Source organism: Clarias gariepinus, chromosome 21 (assembly GCF_024256425.1).
Source record: "Clarias gariepinus isolate MV-2021 ecotype Netherlands chromosome 21, CGAR_prim_01v2, whole genome shotgun sequence".
Lineage (NCBI taxonomy): Eukaryota > Metazoa > Chordata > Actinopteri > Siluriformes > Clariidae > Clarias > Clarias gariepinus.
Genome location: NC_071120.1, coordinates 11,611,814 through 11,635,290, shown reverse-complemented (window position 1 = coordinate 11,635,290; position 23,477 = coordinate 11,611,814). Strand labels below are relative to the sequence as shown.

At 36.8% G+C, this 23,477-nt stretch overlaps 2 protein-coding genes across 2 annotated transcripts; one reads left to right on the top strand and one right to left on the bottom strand.

Annotated features, from left to right (window-relative positions):
* Positions 1-1,392: 1,392 nt before the first annotated feature.
* Positions 1,393-11,322, top strand: LOC128509162 (ankyrin-1-like). The gene is made up of 5 exons (XM_053480775.1): positions 1,393-2,146; positions 5,480-5,563; positions 6,717-6,857; positions 9,066-9,163; positions 11,092-11,322. Exons 1-4 carry the CDS (start codon positions 1,928-1,930, stop codon positions 9,138-9,140), a joined length of 519 nt encoding a protein of 172 aa, XP_053336750.1. The 5' UTR covers positions 1,393-1,927; the 3' UTR covers positions 9,141-9,163; positions 11,092-11,322.
* A 7,611-nt stretch (positions 11,323-18,933) lies between these two features.
* On the bottom strand, positions 18,934-21,579 carry spaw (southpaw). Its single transcript, XM_053481326.1, has 3 exons — positions 20,991-21,579; positions 19,522-20,279; positions 18,934-19,341 (listed from the first exon to the last, which is right to left on the bottom strand). The coding sequence occupies exons 1-3, from the start codon at positions 21,259-21,261 to the stop codon at positions 19,189-19,191; spliced, it is 1,182 nt and encodes a 393-aa protein (XP_053337301.1). The 5' UTR covers positions 21,262-21,579; the 3' UTR covers positions 18,934-19,188.
* Positions 21,580-23,477: the final 1,898 nt, after the last annotated feature.

The window sequence follows — 23,477 nt, the reverse complement described above, 5'->3', positions numbered from 1 at the left end:
CATGCAAAACTGGGCAGGAACCTCGCAGCCAGGGAATTTTAGACAGGCCAAGGAGTCCATGATGTCATCAGTGAGGGCAGCAGTAGATGGAGATTTGAGTCAGTCCCATCTGTCTCAGGAAGCTTTGCTCCAACCTGTACGAGACATGGGGCACTCAGAGATCCTACGCGGGCATTTTTGGGGAACCCAGCCTTTTGAAAAGGGCCTAGGCTTCCCCCACAGAGTACCAGACCTTCGAGGATGGGAAGATATGCGCCTTAGAGGACAAGTAAGAGCTTGGGAATTTGTTGGGTTTGCAGAGCTATGTTGTGATGCAACAATTTTGTTTAAACATGGTACATCCAAAAAGAGATTTGGTAGCTCATTTGCACCCTTTGGGTTTAGCTAGACCAGAAAGTCTTTCCAAGAAGAAAGAGAATGATATGTTGTGCTCCACTACCTGAGCCTGTAAGTGATTTTAAACTCCAGCTGTCGGTAGAGCATAAAGTGCATGGATATGTTATTTGAATCAACGTTGATGCTTTTGTTCAGTACCCGCTTAAATTTGAGTTAAAGCAATTGTAATGCTGCATTCGTGGTGCCTTGAAAGTGGTACTTTGCCAGTTGCAATAACATCATTCCCACGTTAGCATGTGTGACATGCAAATGGATAACAGTGGACGCTAGAAAGTAGCATTATCAACAAGTTGCTGGCAGAAACAGAAATACTCAGGGGTTCATGAAATGTAACCAGAGGTTCATGATGTTGTTTGTTACAGTAATGTAAATTACAACCATGACCAGTCACTCACTCATCATCTACATTGCTTCTGTATACAGGGTCGGGGGGCTGGAGCATATACCAGGAGACTCATTACACAAGGCGGGGTACACTCTGGATAGGGTTTCTATCCTTTGCAGCGCACACACACACATACACACACTCTTATTCACACACTACAGGCAACTTGAGAACAGCAATAAGTCTAATCTGCATGTCTTTGGAATGTGGGAGGAAACCGGAGTAGCCAGAGGAAACCCAGCAAGCACGGGGAGAACTTTCAAACTCCATGCACCTAGACCCAAGACGGAAATCAAACCCGGACCCTGGAGATGCAAGGCGACTGTGCTAACCATTAAGCCACCATGCTAACTTAAAATGCTATCTGTTGGTGGAAAGTTCAGGAATATAAAAGGCTCTAAATAATATACAGGACATTATTGGACACATTTCAATAATGAGCCTAATATTTCTATTTTAAGATAAAGCTGTACTAAGGGGTCAAAGGGAAAATAGTTCAAGCAGATTGTTCACCAAACCACTCATGCATGCACACACACACGCACATGCACATGCACCAGACCAGACAACCCAAGAAGGACACAAGCAGTTAGTGCCAGATATAGCACCTGTCGTTTTTTCCCCTCTCTCACCCACACTATGGCCACCGTTGGTGCATTTGCTGTTGGGGGTGGGACTATATAAGATATATTTGGATTGGAATAAATAGACAATAAGGTCATTGCATACAGTTACATACAAACATACAAAGAGTGGATAAATCTTTTATTACATTTACATATTATTTCCCCTTATGTTCAAAACAAAGAGTTTTACTGAGCCATTTAGACATAGTTTTAAAAGTATAACTCTGCTGCAGAGAGAGAGAGAGAGAGAGAGAGAGTGAGGGAGAGAGAGAGAGAGGGAGAGAGAGAGAGAGATTGGTTAGACACTTTCCACACCCAGCGAGGGAGCTCATCAGAGGGGAAAAAAGCGATATTAGACCCCAGGAGGTAGAGAGGGAATGGACTCTGACAAATGGCCACTATATCTCTTTAGATAAGGACAGTAATGAGGAAACGGAAAAGTTAAGCAAACCCTGTGACAACTCCTGGAGTGGGACTTAAGGAATTCCAAGTTTACGTGGCTCTGACTGTGCAAGACGTGATGTGGACTTTGTTTACAGAGCTTCTTTTCAGCTTTGTGGTGCTGGCTTTTCTGGTGCTCAGCTGCCAAAGTGTGTTGCACATTGCCAGTGGCACGGTGAGATCAGTGCTCACTTACATTCATGCACAGCTCGACCGGGAGCTTGGTGAGGATGAGAGCATGCCAGACCAAGAGGAGAATGTCACCACTCGAGTGGTGCGCCGCAGAGTTATTCTGAAGGTATCCAAAAATGTGTGTAGAGGGAACATTGGTGCAATAGGAGTACAAGGGGAGATTGTTGTCTATTCTAAGAAAATATATCAGCTAAGAGCTAACAGTGAATGAAAGCTCTGTATGGAGGTGTAATAGCAGGAGCTATACCACTACTGTCTGCTTTTGTTAAGGCTTCACTTTAGAAATCACAAAAGGATTAATCAATTACTTCAGGAGTAATGTTGTTGCATACGTACATTTAGTAAAGTGATAATGCAGAAGATTTCATTGTTTGACATTCTCTGTGTATATCAATATACTGAATATGAAAATGTTTACTGAATATGTTTCCTTTCAGGCATGCATGCATAGGCAAACGAACCAGCACAATGACAACATGTATTTGGTTATACTATTTGATTGTTGGTGTTAGACACACTGTAGCTTTTGCTGAACATTTTAAAACAACCATGTTTCACAGCATTGAAGTTAATGGCAGATTGCAATGTTTCAAGCATACCAATATGGCTCCTGCTATTCTATCTCCATGATGTGGGCCAATGTTCTGGTTATGGTTTGTGGTATTAAAAGAAAACAGTAACATGTTAAATGTTCAAAAATATTATATTGAATATGTGGAGCAACTGTCATCACTACATTGTGGGTGGGGGGTTGGGGGGTGAAGTAGCACAATACTGTATTATGTCCTAAAAATAAATGAGCAAGAGCTGCTCTATTTTCCAGCTATGTTCAATATTTTAATAATGAGAAATCCCGTATAAGATTAGTGGAGACAATCACAGGGTTCATCCTACTCACAGGGTTATGACACTTGGCAGAGTTAGTTTGGGTTGGGTTAGTATTAGTGTGAAAGTTGAAGCTCTGGAAGCAGAATCTTAAATATTTGATCAGTGTGTGCAAATGAGAAGGTGAGAGAGCTGGGCGCACATAAAGGTCAAAATTCTGCTACATTCCTCTTAATAGAGGTGATTCATGAGCTTTGAAGCAATGAAGTGAAAGGACATTTTAAGAAAACGTTAACCGAAGTAAAAACAGGTCAACATCTAAAGGAAATGTGGTTTACCAGAAGTGTCAACTTCATCCGTATGCTCTCCAGGATCATAGTATCAGGTGTCATGTCATAAGACCTCATTTAGTTTCAAATCATTTTGGTCTGCACCAGCTGCAATAGCATTGTGCTAGAGTCAGATTTACCCTGTCACTTGTGTAATCAAACTGAAAACCCAGTGAAATAAAATCTCACATAAAACCCTAATCCTTTTAATATTAATTGTATAAATGTCTTGTAGTATATTGCATAATTCATTTGTATAAAATGTCAATTACAAATTCAGGGACATTTTACAGAATACTGTAGGAATAATGACCAACATGTGTGGGCAATTTATTAGTACAGTGTTTTCCACCATGGGTCTATAGAACTCTTGTTGCCTGACATAATTATGTGGCTCGATTACATTGTTCCTTACAGATTTTAAATTACTATATGTGCTATAGTATGTAGTAAGTGGTACAAGTCTCACTAAAAAGTGGTTTTCTTATGGCCACACATATTTTTAGTCCCAGTCCAGTGGGTTCTCATTGTATTATGTGTGTGAAAATGCTCTTACTTTCACTATTCAACATATTAAACTTCACCAAGCATTTAAGAGATATCCAAAGGCAGATTTTTTACAGACCACTTTCCTTGCTGATGATTCAGCGCTATCCTTTCAGTTTTCAGTTGAAGGGTTCTTAACCCAATTCCAGTAGTTTCAGAAATGTCATTAGTTGTTTTCTTTGCTTGATGCAGGCAAATAATTTGACCCTTCTGAAACATTACGTTTTAGGTTTTTAATAAAATTTCAGAAACATCACGGACTTACTCTTTTTTTAGTTAACCTATATGCTTAGTCATCACGTTCACATCTCTATCACTATTTTATATTGGCCTGCTTAAACTGGAGCACACTTGATCTATGTTCACTATGTTCAGTGAAAGTCTACTTTGTGTTAGTAATGGGTCGTTCATGAACGATTCGTTCTTTTTGAATGAATCTTAAAGGTGACTCAGAAGAGTTAGTAGTCTCGGAGAGTGATTAGTTTATTTTTTACTGGGTGCGCATCGCAAAACATCCATAGATCAAGTACAGGAAACAGAATTGAGCGATTCTTTCTTAATGACTCTTCTACTCTGAGACGTTCGTTCTTTTGTCACGTGACTCCCATGCAGTGGAGTACACAGAAAACAGAATTGAACGGTTCTCCTCAGTGAGTCTTCAAGTCCTGAGTCGTTTGTTCTTTTGTCACATTTATGTACAAAATTGTCACTGTTAATGTTAAATCAATGTGAATAATAGGCACTACAGTATATCAAGTTAAATAAGGAATGTGTTTCTAAAAACTATAATAAAATAGATTTTAGGAAAATTAATAGGATGCAATTAGGAAGAATTCTTTTCTCTTTTTTAATCTGGGATGTGATTATCATAAATTAGAAAAATGAACATACAAGTGATTTTTCAAGGGTTTTTTAAGAACATATAAGTACGTTTTTTTTATTTATGTCTAACAATAAAATAGAAGAAAATGTGAATTTCATAAAAGGTGTTAATTGAACATGCTCATTATTATTAAGTAAGGTTGAATATATAAATGTTTAAGAAAATAAAGCTTTCAACTTAGCCTGCTGTAGTGATTTCTCTTAGTAAGAAAATTAATTGATTAACTTGGGGAAAAGGTTAGGGGCCCATAATGGAACTATCAATTTAGTGTAGATATAATTCTACCAAATGTAAATTTACCAAAAAAAAGTTCCACCAAAATGTGTGCAAGACACTTTAAGAAAACACATTCAATAGTTCTTGTTTGTCGCACTGCTTTTCTGACTGAGTTCTCACCACTTGGAAAAAAAACTGGGGAAAAAAGCCATTTAATGTGTTTGACCTGCCATATTTTCTCTCATGGCAAATGTTTGCTGTTCTGGATGAATCCAGTGACTGGGGAACATGATGTGAATATGGCTCAGTGGCTTTACCAAATAAGCATGACATGTAATTACATCTGACAAAAATACACTGTGTCTAACTATAACGTGTTTATAGTCTTTGACATGTACTGGCTTTTGCACGTTCATTATATTATATTCATCGTAAAATGACATAACTCATCAGCTGTGCTACCTTAAGCAAGACAGCATTGCATTTGGCAGTAAGCTTGCTTGGAAATTAAACTTTTCAGTAGCTTTACTCTCAGTTTTGATCTACTTCCCCTGGGTTTTTATTTTATTTATTTATTTATTTATTTATTTATTTATTTTAGGCTTTTCTCACTGCTTTTATGCTGTCATATATTACATAGGGTGATGAAGCTGTGGATCTTCCTGGAGAGCAAGTGAGTGAGGAGCAGTTTACAGATGAGCATGGCAACATCGTCACCAAAAAGGTCAGCTTTTCCATCCTACCGCCTATTGCTTGCAGCAAAGTCACTTAAGCATTCATCAACTCAAATGAAATAATCAACATTGAACAGCTGTGACAAAATGATAATTGCAGAAATAATCATTTTGTTCACTGTTACTCTATTCTCTTTATCCTTGATTGAGTGACATTTCATGATGTCCAAATGTTGATGTCTGTCCTGAGTGGCTTAATTACATAACCAATGCCTGGTCCACACTAAATTTCTTTTAACAATATTTAAAGGCATGTATTCTTTGTCAAACCCCTCAATAAAAATTCCACCCACTTTCATATTATGCTTGTTCTGGTCAGCAATACTTATTCCATCTGGCAGAATTTCTCATAAAAAGAAGTGGCATTTGATTAAAATAGACACACTTACTTTTATATTCCTTTTTATGTGAAACACCAAGATTGTGTTTTTATATGACTGGATTATCAGCAGGATAGAAATGTTAACCTAGGATTTTTCACACCACATGATACAGTTTGTAGCTTAACACTATGAAAGTATTGAGCCCAAACTTTAATGATTTAATGATCTGAGAAGCATCTTTTAAGACTACACTTAAAATGATAAGGGGCGAGGTATGAAAATGATCTCAGTCATCTCATTAGTGTGGCACAGGCATTGAACAGCCTTCCTGTGTAGGACTGACACTGATTTATTTTCATGTTTCAAATGGTTTGTTACATTTGCTTATTTCTCTTTGCAAATGTTTGTCTAATCAAATATTGCAAAGATCAAGAACTCAGCACTTGGTTAATCTTGGCCTTCATTTTTTTAGTGCAGATCTAATTAGAACAAGAGAGAAGTAGAGTAGAGAATGGGAATGGGGTGTTGCAAAGGCATTAAAGAAGTTATTTTTTAAATCATTTAAAAGTATGCAAGAAAGGAACAAGAGATTCATTAGAGTCCTCACATCCACTCGATTGCCACAAAACGTTGTTTTAGATCATTCCTGTTTCCATTCCTTTTCATTAAAGCTTACATCCAACATAACTTCTTTTCTCATGGTTGTACTTTTTCACATTTCTTATTTTAGTTTTTCATTGTGTGTCATTTCATCTATTTCTCTTGTTTGCTCCCTTTGTTTCCACCTATCCGTCTCCATGACTCTCATCGGGTGATGTAGGTCGTGAGGAAGGTGGTTCGGAGAGGAAAAGGTGAGGGTGAGGGTCAGGAGTTCATTATAGATGGGCAACAGGAAGCTGATGAGTTGGATGCTGATGCAGAGCAGTTCATGGGCTACGCCATCCTTGGCCGTGAAAGCAAGGTGGGCTTCTGAGCAGGCCTGGAACTAGGCTTCACATTATGGACGAAGTTGTACTGCCGCATTTTTGTTAAAAACAAAAATGGTGTAGTCGATTAGCTGGCCATGTTGAAAAGCAGCACAATGAATTTCTTGTTTATTCATCTTTTGCTTTCAACAGCACAATATTTAGGTTAGTTTATAAAATTAATAATGTCCAAGAACATGTTGTGGCTTTTTATTTATTTACTTATTTATTTGTATTAAAATAAGCTCTGTGCTGTAAAACATGCAAATAGAAACATTAAAATATTTCTCTCACTGTCCACTTTATTTGGAACACTTGTACATCTGCACATGTGATTGTAGTTTAGCACTCACTCTCACACACATACGCACACTCACAAACTACGGCAATTTTTTGGGAACGCCAATTAACTTAACCTGCAAATCTTTGGACTTTGGGAGGAAACTAGAGTACCCGGAGGAAACCCACCAAGTTTCTAACAGAATGACTAACAGGCTGATTGACAGGATTGTTCAATGGTGTAAAAAATACCAAGTGACATTACTGCAGGCAGAAACACATTATTAATGAAAAACAACAGGAAATAATTTGATTTGACAAGAAGTCTTTTGTATCTCAAATAAACACTCTGTACAAGTACGCTGAGCAGAAAAGCAGCTCTGTTTGCACAGAATGTAAAGCATAGACGCAAAATGCACAGAACATTAGAAGACCACATCAGCCTCCAAGATTACAATGGGTGACTCAACAAAGTTTTTAGACTGACAAATAAATAAATGAATAATCAACCTTCAGTTATGGAGATCTTGTACCAATTTAGCTTCAAGTTCATTTTTTTCTTTAGTGTTTGATGTGAACAAAAATAAGTTCTTGGCCTGTTTCCGCATGGTTTTCTGCATTGGCCGATTTGACAGCTATGTGATAGTGCAGACATACAAGTGTTCCTTATACAGTTCCTAATAAAAGCTAATCTGACATGAAAGAAATTGTATTTTCTCTGTGGTTGTAATGTTATTCTGTCAAACAGTGGAACTAAAGCTAATAACAACTATTTAATTTGAAAGAAAGGTTACAGAATGACTTTCCTGTTAGACTGATGCTAAAGCTAACTTATTAACAAAGCATGTAATACCCTACAACACTGAGCAACTCTGTTTCCAGATAAACAACTTGTAAACAAGTTGAACACTATGAAAGGATTGAGGCCAAATGGAGTGATTTAATGATCTTGAAATCATTACTACCCATCATTAACAGATGATAAAATTCTACCAACTATTAAGGTTCTATTAAGGATTCTCTAAATTCTAAGATCCATAACACAAGCATTAATGTAGGTTTGTTAATATGATTGAATTAAAATATGGTTTGATTTTCCTAAACATCTTAAATGAATCATGGTTATATTTTTCCTGCATGCACACACTATTTTTTTTTTCATGACCTCATTTTCATTCTGTCCCAAAAGGAGGAACCAATTACAGTGAAAGTTTAAAGACCGATTTTCCAGTGCACAGATATTATGTTAGAATATGGATTTACACAACCATGCATTTAAATTCTACAGGCAAGACAGTTGCTTTATAAAAGTTGAATTCATCATATGAAATTTATCATAATTAAATCATGCCTCCATAAAAGACAATGAATCTGAGGTGATGACAAGCAACAACCTATACATAACACAACATACCTGCTGTGTATCAGTGGTCTGATTTGTGTTTCCTGGTAAATTGTAATAGTTTTAGTCAGTTAATATGTTCTGGTTCCTCTTTGTGGGGTTTTGTTTTCACCCTTTTCATGTATGCTTCATTAAAACTCTTTTTTTCTGTAAACTATAAATGTGTTTGTCCTTCTGCGTGCAGCACTGCTTTTTACCTGTACACATTTCTGATGCTTCTCCTTTCTGTCTCCATTTCTATGTCTTTCTCCCCCACACTTTCCACCTCATTATGGACTACACTATCTCTCCATCTCTCGCATTTCTCCCTCTGACCTTAACTGATCCTTATCTTTTGGCTTCACCTGATGCCTCTCCCTCTTTTCTCTTTCCGATTCACACACTCCTCTATCACCTATCCTTTCTGCATATTTGCCACTTTTCTTTCACCCTCCAACTTTCTGGACTGTCCCATCTGCTGCTGTCGCTGTGCTGCACTCCGCTGCTCGTCACCCCACCTTCTCCTCTTCCTCGCACTTTATAGCCGGATGTTGTGGATGTGAAGAAGGGAGGGGCTCAGATAGTGAAATGTGCCACTTTGCGGAGAGTAAAGCAGTGAGCGGCACTTGTTCAGCCGTCCAGGTACAAGTTAACGGCATGCTCCTGGCTCACTTAATCCTGCTAACCACAGGGATTAATTGGCCTTTTGAGTACAACTTAAGAAATAAGCTTTCAAATTTTTCTTTAAAGTGGCTCCAAAGTAACGGTTAGTGAGGAACAACTAAACATTTGAAACATTTGTGATCTGGTGTTCGGTGGATCTAGGGAGTGTACACAAAATGATCGAAAATGCATGTGCTACACAATCTTTCATGACCCTTATTGTTGTTTACTATTAAGTATTTCCCCCAATCGCCTTATATTAAATCTGCACTCTTCCGAAAGTACGGTAAATGCCTCCCTCTAATCTCATAAAAATAAACACAGAAGCTATCAGTTATATGATGTTGTCACATGATTTTGTATGAAAACAAAAAAGAGGAATGTATAGGTGATGGTAGCTGTGGGCACAATGTCAGTTCTGCAAAGATAAGCAAATGTATCGGAAAGGATGTGCAGAGATAATGTATATATTTTTTTAAACTAGGAATTATGACCTTTAAGTATTTGCTCATTTTAATAGCCATTTAGGTATGATATTCACCAAGCATATCATAGTCAGTGACTGGTGCTTAAATCGTGTAGTGTGCACTATGCTTTTTATGGGCCTGACCAAATACAGTGACGTGAAATGATGCTAATACATTCACATGTACAGTAAACCACAGAAACTAATGCTAATAATAAAATAAATGGGTTTTTGTATTTTTTGAACAAGTCTCCAATGTAAATCAGTATCAATATACAATAAGAGGAGAGGTTAACATGCTTAATAGGAAGGGTAAGTTTTGATAGCATTGTGGCTGCATGATTAAAAGGGGAACGAAGAGTGCACTATTGTACTGGAAGACTACACCACTTCCTGTTAATGCGTTGGTTTTTGGAGGTTTGCTGTTCATATACTGTATATAATCTATTTTAAATACAAAATCTGATTAACTACAAGAATAAGAATACTTTTACAGAATTAACTGAAACACAGAATCAGCAAGCAAGCACACATATAGAAACAGCATACAGTCTTATCTATCTAAAATTATTAAAAATGTTCTAATATGCAAAAAAAAGTTGTTTTTAAACTTTTTTTTTTTTTTACTTTTTTACATTTTTACAATGTTTCCCAACATTTCCGACATGCAAATAGAAACTTCCATAGATTTTAAAGTTATAATCTTGTTTACAGACTTTATTACTGACAACAACCAGTAAAAAATAGAATCTGTGAAATGTTTACAAGAAATTGGTATTTGATTTGTCACTATTTTCTTTAAAGACAGTGTGCACATGAGCTGGTATGGGCTCCACAAGTTTCTGCAAAACCCTTAGATTTTAAATTTAAAAAGAGTGCCATCTTATCACCATCATATGGATAAGGGGAAAAAAGGAGAGATTATGGATGAGGAAAATTTGACATTTGCGGTAAAATTTGCGGTATTCATGGCCAAACTTATACATTTTATCCAGTAAAATAATGTAAATATAAATATTAAATAACAAGATATTAACTTACTTTATTTGTTTTGTATTATTATTATTATTATTTTATTTTTATTTATACATTTTAATTTCAATACAGAACCACGCAAAATGTATATCAATCCATATTTCTAGTCTTCTATCGTATATATATATATAGTATTTAATTTTAACCTAACAATGCATGTGGATTTTTTTTTTTTTATAATGCAAACTCCAGAAAACAAGGATTGTTTGCAGTTAAACCAGAACATTTTCAAATGGATGTTAAAATGATATGCAAATATGCAGGGCTCATGAGTGAATGTGATTACTGATAAAAGCAAAATAGAAATGAGCTGCAAGCCTAACAATACAATACCTAACAGGGATCATGAGGAGTAATGTTAATGTTTGTGCTTTGTCTGAAATTAATCTTTCTCTCTTCACTTTAGGACTTGTCCCCTGCGCCCAAACCTTCTCTCATAGACACATGATGAGCATCAAGAACTGAAAGAAAGTGGAAAACCAGGCAAAGGACATCAGTAACTAAAGATGGCTTTTAGGTTTCTTTTTTAAAGAAACCTACAGTAAGAACTAGGCTAAAAGCATGATTTCATATAAAAGTGAAAAATGAAACCTAGGAGAAAAAACTTCCAAAAAAAAAAAAAAAAAGCATCCAAAAAGTGCTTCCTGTAATCCCTGTATCAGCATGCGAGAGTGCTGTCGCATGGCCTGCCTTTACATACGCCACAGAAAGCAAAGGATTATGGGGCTCCTGGTGATATAAGGGGCATAAACCGAGGGATGAGTTTGTGGATGTGGGGTATAATTGAACCTATAGCTTAGCCCCAAATACTGTGTTTCAGAAAAGAGTGGTTAATAACATATATGCAAAAGCCGACACATGTGTAGTCAACAGTTCCCCTCCAATTCTCACAAGTTTTGAGTCTTCCAATATATTGTATGTTACAGTTTAATCCAAAATTTTAAACAAGGTTTCACTACACACCAGTTTTTTCGTCCTAGTGTTTTGTGCATAATACTGTGTACGCACTGAGATATTAGGTGTGTGTGTGTGTTATGTCTGTAGTTGTGGTTTATGTTACAGCCCAAAACAGGAACAGGAAAAAAGTAATGTATGCAAAGATACTGCTGCTGACTTACTTCTTTGCCTGTGCTTTTAATTTAGTCTAATGCAACAGCACTTATGATGTCACTCTCAGAACATCAGTGTTACAGCTAGATGGGTTTGCTTTTTCCTGTAATTGAAGCATGATTTATTTTCTTTGCTGTTTTTCACATTGTTGTCTCTTAACTCATGGAAAAGAAGTAGGGCTTTTGGCCTTCAAAAGATATTTATTTTTGGACAGAGTATTGCTTCTTTTAACTATTAGATTTGTGACTTATGACTTACTGAGGTACTAGTAATTGCTCATGGCATAATGAATGTGACAAAATGCCAGCCATTAAACATTGAGTGCATATACACACACACACACACACACACACACACACATGAATTTTACACTTGTGTTAAGTGCAAATGTAGCAACCAAGTCTTCCATTTCAAATAATATTAGTAGCTCAGGTTTAGTTTTGCTGTAAAAGATGCTGTGGCTTATTACCAGTAACAGTAAAGAAAAGCTGTTACAATAGTCAAGAGGCTGGAGTTAGTTTTTGCTTTCCTTACTCATCTTTTCACAATTTATTATTTAATATGAAACCAAATGGAAATATTTTAACTTTATCAGCGAATCTATCACCTCAAATCTGATGCATGGGAATATTCCATATCAACACCAGAATGTTGGATTGACTCGAGAGCATTATTACATTTCATCATAAACATCATGATCGAGTCCGGAAACCAGATCCCACATAAATGCTGCAATAAGCAACACTTTGAAAGCAATAGACAGCTGTTTGCAGGTGTACTTCTTATGCACATTTTTAGTTTTTTTTTTTTTCTTTAACTTTTACTACTTTTGCAGGAATGGACATTATTGTAAGAGAATACATTATCAGTGGATTAAGGAATGTTTTTTTTTTTTTTTTCAAATTCCTTGGCTGGTGTAAAAAGCTTTAACTGTGACAAGAATGCAAACTGACTTTGCAAGCAGACCAGTGTCACTATTATTCAAACTTATAATGCATTTGATGTTTGTTTGTTTTTTTTTGTTTGTTTGTTTGTTGGTTGGTTGGTTAATTGGTTTAATTTTTGCATTTTTTTTTTTGTAGACAAATTTCCAGATGTTGTGTTGCTGAATTGATATTAGAGGGAAACGATTGTCATTAACTTTTATCACACTTGATAAGCAATAGACACATGACAAAACTCATATTTTCTTCTACAATGTTTTATTAGCCTTTCCTTTTTTGTATTTTGTTTTGCCATTTAATTTTAGCCGTTATTAGGAAGTTTAAAGCCTGATGAGTGACTTTGCAACAGAATACCTGCAGATATTGTGGAATCCTCTTTAGAGCTCAACAAAGACACTTTACAACACTGTGATTAGACTGTAGCACTGTCTAAGCAACTTTCCCAAGTACACACAAACACACATTACTGTTCACTTAGGCACAGTCCTTTTTTGTATAGTTCAAGCCTAAAATATAACATTCATTTATTTGTTTAAATTTGTTTAAAACACCTAAACTTCAGACAATTTTTTTTACTTTCTTTACAATTCCATACGTCTCACTGGCTGGACATTTAAGGTATCAGTATGAACATGGCTGTTTCTATATGTTCTGTAGCTACACACTTGCCATGCCACTGCAAATACACTGAACATTGTTGTTAATTTTAACAATAATGCCAGGATCTTATGATGTAACCAAAACAGTGTTTACCCATTTTTAAGCCCCATGATACAGAGGTAGTTTAGATCATTGGTCCTAAAATCAACGTTTCTTATCCAAGTTATTATATGTTTGTGTTAATTCATTAATCTTCATCTACACAAGTTAGAGACAGTGTACAGTATGTGTCAATGAATCTATAATGGGGAAAACAGGCAAGATGTCAAGATGCAGAATGTTACGTGTTATTAAACCAAAATACACCAGAGTTCTCTTTTTAATATTTTAAAATATATAAAATAAAATATAGGCCTACTTTCTATAATATCTAACACTAAAAGCAAAGAAAAAATGTTGACTAATATTTATTTAAATATATGCCTAAAATAAATTTCTCCACACAGTTGATTAATTTTACATTTGAAAATCCAAATACCAAACAGCAAATCCAAAATGTTAGGGAAACAGTGAAACGGTGCTCGGAGTTCATCATTCTTTTTATACCATTGTTACAGTCACATGCAGCAAGACACACTCAATCTATTTAATTGTTACAATGTTTTATTTTATTTACATTTTTTATTTTCAAAGATGAATTGATGTCTCAGATGAATAGGTCATGAACCAGCAATGTGCAAAAATATGAGCCACTTTTGAGATTATTTACATTGTCATTTTTTAATGTGGTAATGTGGTATTTATTCTTGTCGTATCGGCCTATGGGCCTCTGTAGAGGGCAAGATGTAGTTTTAATGGCAATTTGGTAGTGTTCAGCTGTTTTGATTAGGAGCTAGAGAATTTTACATCACCAGAAGTAACTCATAAATGGTGCTTGCTTTGTTTTCTTGATGAATTTGAGGACGTTTGTGGGACATTGATCTGCGGTTTGAAATTAGCCGACGTGGCAGTGTAGGATTTGAAATATTTACTTCTTTTTTTCATACAGGATTTCTCCTTTACAAGAAATTCATTTACCTGTAATTTAAAAAGAAAGAAAAAAAACAGAGTTGCATGTGGAAAAAGTAGGACTTAGGAAAGTCCACTCCAGTGTAAGAGAGAGGGATTCCGAATAAACGACACAGTTGTTTGATGTCATTGCAGCGATAAAAACCAATTAAATACAAAATATAAACTTTGCAAAAACTAGAAACACATATAATCTTAACTTTTAGGGAACGGATTAAAATTAGTCACTCAGTAGCATATTAACCTTGAAAGGAATGCGGACTGCACACATGCACAGAATTATTTTTTTTTTTGATATACACAAAGAAATATATATAAAATAATATATCCGTATATCTATATTTAATTAGAATGCTTTGCAATTGCTAATGGGAATTTATAACCTACTATTGGGGATTACAGTTCTATTATGGATGCACTTATAGCAACTGAGACTTCAGACGTATGCCTGCAACTTGGGAAATAAAGAGGCCTTGTGGGTCTTTTGATTTATTTTATCTTATTTTTACTGCTGTTGAGATGGGAAAATAATGAAATGATACCTATACACAGGTCTGTGGTTCAGAACTGATCTGACCTAAGATATATGTGTAGACAACTCACCCTGTACACCAGCTAAAAAAGTGAATATTTACAGGATTAATAAAGAAATTATTACTCAAAATTTGCTTGGTATTGTTATTTTTTTGTTTCACTTAAATATCATTTCTTATTGCTTAACAGTTTTATTCCACTTATCTTCTCCTTGGTGGGGTTATTTTAGCAGCAGGTTAAGAAACTCAAACTACATCTGGAGCTACAGGCACCAGCTGTGTAACAACCTTATCATGTTGTTCACCTTTATATGATTCTTTAATATCATCCTCTAATGTTATAATGTCTAATTCTTTATAATCTCTCTCTTCGAAAAGAAACTTGGAGCACATATTCTGATAACATCCTGGAGTTCATGGGGTAGGTTTTATGTCTAAATGTGTTTATTCTGTAAAAATCACTTTGTAAATGATACTACTGTATGTCAACCATAGTAATTTCACAAATTACTTTTAACATGGAACAAGTTTGAAATGCATGCATGAGATTACTAAATACTGACATAAATGCAATAAGTAAAATAGACCAACCAAGCATGACCATCTATCGAGTTTCTATCGAGACCATCAAGGTTTCTCTCTGTAAATATTGGGCTAGTTTTTTTATCAATTTGGGGTGAAAAATGTTTCTAGGGCAGGAATTTATAAATAATTGGAGGCCAGGTTTTAAGAATGACATTCTTACAACCAAATTCTGAATCACAAGAGAATTGTTTTTTGTGGTCTCTAAACGTTCTAATGCCAGCAAAATTATATCTTTAAAAAATTCAAGTTTTACTTCAGATGCTCCATAATAATGTATTTTTCATTGAATGCTACAAATTGAGAGTTCTTCTAATCAGTTCTTTATCATTAGATTCATGTTTTTACATAAGCATACATATTTCCAGATATAGATTTAGATTCAAACCTAATGAGCACAGCAGAGGTGACATTGGCAATGAAAAGCTCTTTGAGACAATATGAGGAGACTTTGAAGGAAACGAGACTTTTGCAAAACCATCCTCTGCTAGGTGACACCAGACAGTGTGGTTATGAGACAATTTTCTTTTTTCTGTTCTCAATTCAAGATGTTTTCAGGGTGTTGAAAAAGATTAAATATGGGCATCATGGGTGAATGAAATCAGATAGTCTGCAAGTATCAAGTTAAACTGATAAAGTGCCCCTTGTCTCACACAAAGACTATCACTGCAAGAGTAGCTCCTGTTTGTCACTTTCTGTAACAACCTTTCTTCAGACCACCCAACTGAAATTGCAACTACTTTCTACAATGTGATAATTCGCACACCTCAAGATACCACCCACTCTTCAAATGCTCCTAACACCCATCCCCCAATCCCACCCCCAAACAAACGTCTCCACCTCTATTGTCTCGTGTCAGTTTGTCAGGATTTGCACTTGGCCCTGCAATCCTAAACACTGAAACTGTGCAAATGGGACCGACAACTTTTCATGACATTCAGTTTCCTTTGTAAGCTGGTCACGACACATCTGTTTATAATATCTTTCAGAGTACAGGGATGACTGGAGTTAAACAGGGCTACAGCTGACTGCATCTAAAGGGTCAATCAACATGTGATAATCGTGCATTCTTGACAGATTTATAGCCAGAGTCTAGCATAGCAAGCACTCATGTCTTGTTGATTCCAAAATTTCAACATCTAATTTTTACCCCAGTTGTTTAAGGTACATCTATGATGTAGATTTATACATTCAGCTCAAATGTTTACATTTAACATTTCTCGTTGCAGTAAATTTTTTCTATCCTTCTATTCTATCCTATTGCACTTTATTAGGTAATGAGCAGTCGTATAAGCAGCATATCATAATATATGGTTGTTTATGTGACAAATAAAATTTTAACTTGAGTTTAATGAAAGGAGAATGTTGCTGTGTGAAGTAATTAAAAAGTTTTTTATGTAAAAACACAGTTACATGTACAGTATATTAAACAAAGATACAGGAAAAGTCAGGCATTCATTTGTGTATTTGAGATGTTGATTGATCTTTATGCTCTCATATGTCTTAAATGCAGTCTGAGACAGATGTTTTTGGTCAAACTTGTCTGTTGGACTGATAAAGTGGCTGTAACTGCTGTCTGGGAGGGGCAGTGGCCTCTTGGACTTTGTGTATCTGCTCCAGTTTGGGACCTGCTTTCGGCAGGCTATTCCACCCTGTCACTGTGGGAAGCTCTTCTCTCTGTAATGTGATTTCTAAAGGCCACATACAGGTCAGCGTCAGATGGGACACATAAAGCAATTTTTAGCATTTATTTCAGTAATGCAAGTGAGACCTGTGGCTAGCTCATAGAGGAAGTGGGGAAACTTCCCATTTTAAAATCAACCATTCAATAAATTCAAATCCTTACCCACAGCTCCATATATTTTTTTTATTGACTCCAAAATGCAAAGAACCAATGCAAGGAAAGATGGGAACCTAATTACAGCACCAAAACTTGTGGTGAATTATAAATCATGTGAAACCACATATGTAACCTATGCGGTTTGAGATTTGGTGTTAGGCACCGTAAGCCACTGCAATTTCCCGCCGGCGTTCCGCAAAGTTCTGTAAGATCTGCAAGCTTCCGCGAGGGCCACCAAAAAAAGTAAACGTTTAATTTTTCGCACAGAAAGATCGAAACAAAGGATTTTTTTTTCTGCAATGGAAACGTACTCTAACTTGTTACTTTTACTAGAAAGTAACGCTGTAATGTAACAGATTCATTTTTTAAGACAGTAATTTTGCAAATTTTACTTTAAAAAGTATTATTCCCAACACTGATGGTTGGTCAGTCAGGATACAGCACCCATGAAGCAGATAGGGTTGAGGCCTTGCTCAAATGCCCAGAAGTGGCAGTTTAGCAGCAGTGCTAAGGCTTGAAATCTCAACCAATCAGTAACCAAGAGCCTTAATCATTTAAGGTACCACTGAGATCATAATTTATAGCAAATAATAGGAAGTAAATTTCCCAAAATGACAAAGTGCACATGCTGACAGTGTGTCTATGACGTGCAGAACAACAACTTGGAGAAAAAAAAGTGATTATGGAATGTATACAAAAAAGTATATAAACACAAGTTCTTTTGTGTGGCTTTTGAAATGTAGTTGTAGCCTGGCAACCCAAGTGTTTTTTATACTTTGCATACAGTTGAACAAATGTATGTTAAAAAGTGCTCAAAGTAAAATCCTACATAGGTGTATGTTGTCTGGTTCTTCTCAAGGTTTCGTCCTATTGTCATCTCAGTTTTTCCTTGACACGGTCCTCCTCTGTCTGCTGATAATCTGATCATTTTGATTATACATATTTTCTCACAAACTTCATGCTCCTTTCCCTAATTTATTTTTTATTCTGTAAAGCTGCTTTGCAACAATGACCACTGTTAAAAGTGCTATATAAATAAAAATTTATTAAATAAGTTGTAGATGCTTAAGTGCATTTTATTGGGTTATTTTAAGAGGATATTAGATGGGATGATTATAATAACCTCTCTTGCTGCTATAAATGGCAGAACTTAAATTTATGGGCATAACCACAGTGAATCACAGCCTACATGTACTTGAATGTATCATGAAAAGGACAGAAACATAAAAAATGTAAATAACCAGTTAATAACTGAGCTGCACAGCCAAATATAAAACCTACTTATGAGTGACACTGGTTCCATACAGTCATTTCATAGACATTCTAAATGTTTGAGTTCATATCAAGTTTCATTGTGCATTGACCTGCACTTTTGAGCTCTGTATTGACTTCTGAATTGCCACCTTTTTACAAATATATTTTGATTTATTCACAAACAAAAATGATCTTGCATTGTACAGACAGTAGACTATATATAATAGATTTTGATAACAAAAATATAAAAGATCAGTAACATTTACAAAACAAATATTTTGTATTAAAATATATATTTTAATCACAGACTGCCCATATATACATTTTATACACATAAAAATTATTAGAAATGATTCCACTTCAAAATGACATATTAAAAATTATTTTAAATATTAAATATTTCAATTCTCCCAGTGGACTAGTGTTTTTCATCATCCACTGAATTTATTCTATTCAGTTGCTCTTAAAGATATTAGATAGAATATAGAATTTTCTTATCAGAGACGAAGTGTGCAAGGTAAGAAGAGTAAGTAGGTAAAAAAGTGTCCTCATAATCCAAGAGAACTACAGTTTCACTGGCAGCCGCACTCCTCCACGATCATGTCCTCGTGGTGACGCAGCACTACGTCATCTCCCTCGTAATACAGCATGGACAGCGCACTAAGGCGCGTGGGCGCGCACGACGCGCAGGTGACGCGCTCGGGATGATGAAACTTCAGCAAACTCTGTTGTGCAAAAACAAGGGGGAAAGCCACACATCAGCATTCAGTGAAATGAAATGAAAACATTAAAGTTGCTAAATGAATCAAAAGCAAGTCTCTTTTAGCCACGCAAACAGTAAACTGGTAACGCATGCCTTAGTGCAAGTGCATCACAATACAAACAATTAGTTGACTCTGATTTACCTGCATGTAGGCGTGATTCGTAGGCTTGAGAGACTCATCGAGCGGAACGGGACAGTCTCCTTCACATCTGTACGCGTTGTAGCGCTTTGGATGCACAATCCACTCATTCCATCCAATCTGGTCAAAATCCACCCACATGTCCACTCGCCTGCACAGCGGTCTTTGCGCGGACTCTGTGCCTGCGCCAGACAGGGTGACGTTTTCACTCGCCACCTCCCGAACGTGTCCCGACTCCGCCCGGTTCCTCTTGCGTCGCCTCGCGTTACTGGGTCGGTCCGGGAGCACGTATTTGGAGTGCTGGACTGTTTGCATTAAAGTAGCGCTGCCTTGGTGACCTTGGGTCGATACGCTCTTCAAGAACACCACAATCATCACTCGGTCTGTGGTGAGGTGATGAATTTTGCGGCGTGAAGGCGGTTCGGTCGCTTCATTCCCACTGCCCTCTTCCACGACGTTCTGTTCATCCTCCGACTCGTTTGTAGGCCACTGCTGCTCGGCCACTTCGCGCTGCCAGCGCGTGAGGAGATCAGTTACGTTGAAGACTTTCCAGGAAGAGGAGGCGATGCTCGGCGTGACCTTGATGCTGCCGAGGAAGACGCGTGCATCGGGTGCACTGTTGCGTGCGTGATAGAGATCCAGCACAGATGCGGCGAAGGCAGGGACGCGCAAGCGGAGCTCGGAAAGCCGGATTTCTTGATTGCCGGAAAGCGAGGACATGTCGAAAGTGACCTTCCACCTCTCTCCGACCTGATGGCAATCTGGCAGTGGGGGAAACCGTGTAGCCGTTAAAGTCAAAGCAATCAAACCATTAACTCAGAGAAACCAAGATGCAAGTGCAATAAACACAAGTGCAGCCTACAGCTTCAACAGGAGCAAAGAACCCCAGCCAAATGTGACCAAGGGAGGGTGGAGGGCGAGCCGGAGCTGGATGTGTATTGAACGTCTGATGGGCTAATACACACACACCCGTGCACATAAAACAGAGCAGCTCTTTAAAGTCGAATAAGCACTGACACTAGTGAGTTGTTAAAAGGGGAGGATCAGACAACAGCCGATAAGATGTGAGCGAGAAGCTCCATGATACGCGACAGGAGTATCTGCTACGGACTTTTGCTTTTAAATAAATGCCTTAAATGAGACTACACGTTAATTTGACATTAGCTTAGCCCTCATCATTTCCACAAACGAAACCCTGAGTTTGGCTCAGAGCCAGTAATTCAGCCCGTATAAAGATAAATGAAGCGCAGATATAAAACATCAAAGGTGTTACAGTACAGTACAGGAGATCGATCATCGTGTTCATACAGCATGGGAAGAATTTATCCCTCACTGAATTGCAACTAGTCAATAAATGCATCAACAGCGACGTCACATTATTCACAGTGGTATGACATTATATATATATATATATATATATATATATATATATATATATATATATATATATATATATATATAAACGCTCCTACCTTTGGCCACCAAACTCAGTATGGAGTCAGTCTGATGCAGATCATCACCGTTCACACTGGCAGCTGTCCTCCTCGTGTCCACTGCTCTGTAGTCGCGATAGAGTTGCATCATGTACAGTGGGTATCTGTGAGTATGGTACACTCCTGCACTGTGCTCGTCTCCACTGTAGTGCTCTACGTGGTGCCCGGAGTTTTGATGGCTGTGCTGTTTCATCCCCAGGCAGTTCAGACTCGCTATAGCAAGCACCAAGGCGACTGGAAGTGGTCTCATCCTTTTTATCGGCTTATCGAAATAAAAGTCGATTCTTTGCCAAGCGAAAGTTTGCTGCTGTCTGAACAGAGTCGCGATGAGCTCTCCTCAGGACTACGCGTTTTGTGCGAGTCCAGGACTTACACGGAGCTTTTAAAGGGTCCAGGTGGCCTTTGATGACCCCTGTCATTCTGCAGCCTCCGAGGAATCCCTCTGATCCTTGAAGCAGATCTGAGGAGGAACAAGAGACGAGCTGTCAAGTTCACTGTCTCTCGAAACCGTGCAGGCTTTAATATGCGCCAGGCGCGAAGCTCCACTCATGCACTGCGCTTCCTTTGATACGCGGCCACCCAAACACAAAGCAGAGCACTTCTGCACACAACTTCACCAGAAGTGTGGTTCAACAAACAGGACAAACTGCAGCATGTTTAGCGTGCAAAGTCCAGAAAAGCTGGATAGATTTCGATTTTTTAGATTAATTTATTACAATAGGTAATTAAAAAAAACCTTATAAAATGTTTAATACCATATGTAATAAATGAATAGAATTAAAATGAACAAAATTGAAACAAATAAACAAACAAAAAACATATCTATAAATATTACATTCCCCATGGTATAACCTATAAAATCATACCCCTATTGTATTGTATACACACACACACACACACACACACACACATATATATATATATATATATATATATATATATATATATATATATATATACACACACACACACACACACACATATATATATATATACACACACACACACATATATATATATATATATATACACAGCATATATAATTTGCACATATACACCTATCGGCCATAACATTAACACCAATGAATTGCCTTGAAGTCCTATCCTTACTCATAGTGACCACTGGGCTAGCTCGCCTGGCCCAATCCCAGGGAAAAGCCAATCTACCAAAAATTATTTTAAAAATCTAACTAAAAGTCTACGCTGGCCATTACAGGAAGGTATCAGAACATGTACAGCAGGCAAAAAGTTAAAGGAGGTTGACCTGACATTTAAATCTCAGTCCAATCGGGCACCCCAGCTCACAGCACCTAACAGATCCACTGTTAATATTCCAGCGCCTGAAATCACAGAACACCCTAGTGTATATATGACACCCCAGTGTATTAATTCTTCATTTATTCCAGCTATGTTAGGAGGCTGGGGTACAATACAATACAACATATTTTAGTGCAATCCTTATAACAATATTTATTATCACTTGGACATTAGTTTTTATTATACAATTTCCAAAAATCATGATCTTTGGCTTGTACAGATTTAATGATAAATTGTTTATGTTAAACCACTTTAGCTAGGGTAAATACAGAAATATTGGGAGTTACATTATTAACACTAAATGGTAAATGGGTAAAGCCTGGTAAAAGTCAAAAACACTGGTGGAAGGGAAAACATGACTTCGTGGTGATGTAATGTGATATAAGGCAGTATTTTTCAACCCAGGTCCTGAAGGACCTCCTGTTCTGTACCTGTCTTGCACATTTGAGTGTTTTCTAAATTTTTTAGAACATGTAATTTACCTAATCAGCTAAAAATAGTATTTTGTGAATTGAAGTCGGTGTGTTAAAGGGCCTGGAGTACAGGACATCTGTAGCACAGGGAGTCCTCAATATTATGAGTAGTTATGAACAACTGATATAAGGGGTGTGGTCAGCATTAAACAGGAAGTTGATTCCAAATAATATGGTTATAAAACTGTGAAATTATAAAATGCCACAAGTTTCTTTTTTAACACAATGAGTTTGTTAAGGTAAAAAAGAAATTAAAATTATGTGCCTAAGACAAACATTTCTAGTGTGGGACACATTTTTGTCCCACACATTTCCTGACACTTTTTAGGACACCTTTTAAAAAAAAAAGCTCAAGATGTTCCCTATACTGTCTCAATTAAAAAAAATCACTGATGTCCAGTATAAAGAGGTGAAGAAACAGAGTATTCAGTGTCTAATCTTAAAAATATACATGATAATAATTTATGAAGTGATAGATGTTTTGGTAAATTACCACAGCATGGTTCAGGTTGAATCAGATTACAATATACTCAGTGACAAGGAGAAAAAATTTAATAAATGCATGACTGGATGCATGAAACAGGTCATAGAATAAATTATGAATTGATGGATTTAAAGTGCATTTTACTGGTTTATGGAGCAGATGAAAGAAGCAGGCAAATATAGCGGACATAAG

What these genes read in the sequence shown, in the direction of transcription:
- LOC128509162 (XM_053480775.1), top strand. Translation starts at nt 1,928, where the DNA reads ATGTGGACTTTGTTTACAGAGCTTCTTTTCAGCTTTGTGGTGCTGGCT. An exon ending in GCCGCAGAGTTATTCTGAAG is followed by an intron (nt 2,147 to 5,479) that starts GTATCCAAAAAT and finishes TATATTACATAG; the next exon opens with GGTGATGAAGCTGTGGATCT. An exon ending in GCAACATCGTCACCAAAAAG is followed by an intron (nt 5,564 to 6,716) that starts GTCAGCTTTTCC and finishes CGGGTGATGTAG; the next exon opens with GTCGTGAGGAAGGTGGTTCG.
- spaw (XM_053481326.1), bottom strand. Translation starts at nt 21,261, where the DNA reads ATGAGACCACTTCCAGTCGCCTTGGTGCTTGCTATAGCGAGTCTGAAC. An exon ending in ACTGAGTTTGGTGGCCAAAG is followed by an intron (nt 20,280 to 20,990) that starts GTAGGAGCGTTT and finishes CCCCACTGCCAG; the next exon opens with ATTGCCATCAGGTCGGAGAG. An exon ending in CGAATCACGCCTACATGCAG is followed by an intron (nt 19,342 to 19,521) that starts GTAAATCAGAGT and finishes TTTGCACAACAG; the next exon opens with AGTTTGCTGAAGTTTCATCA.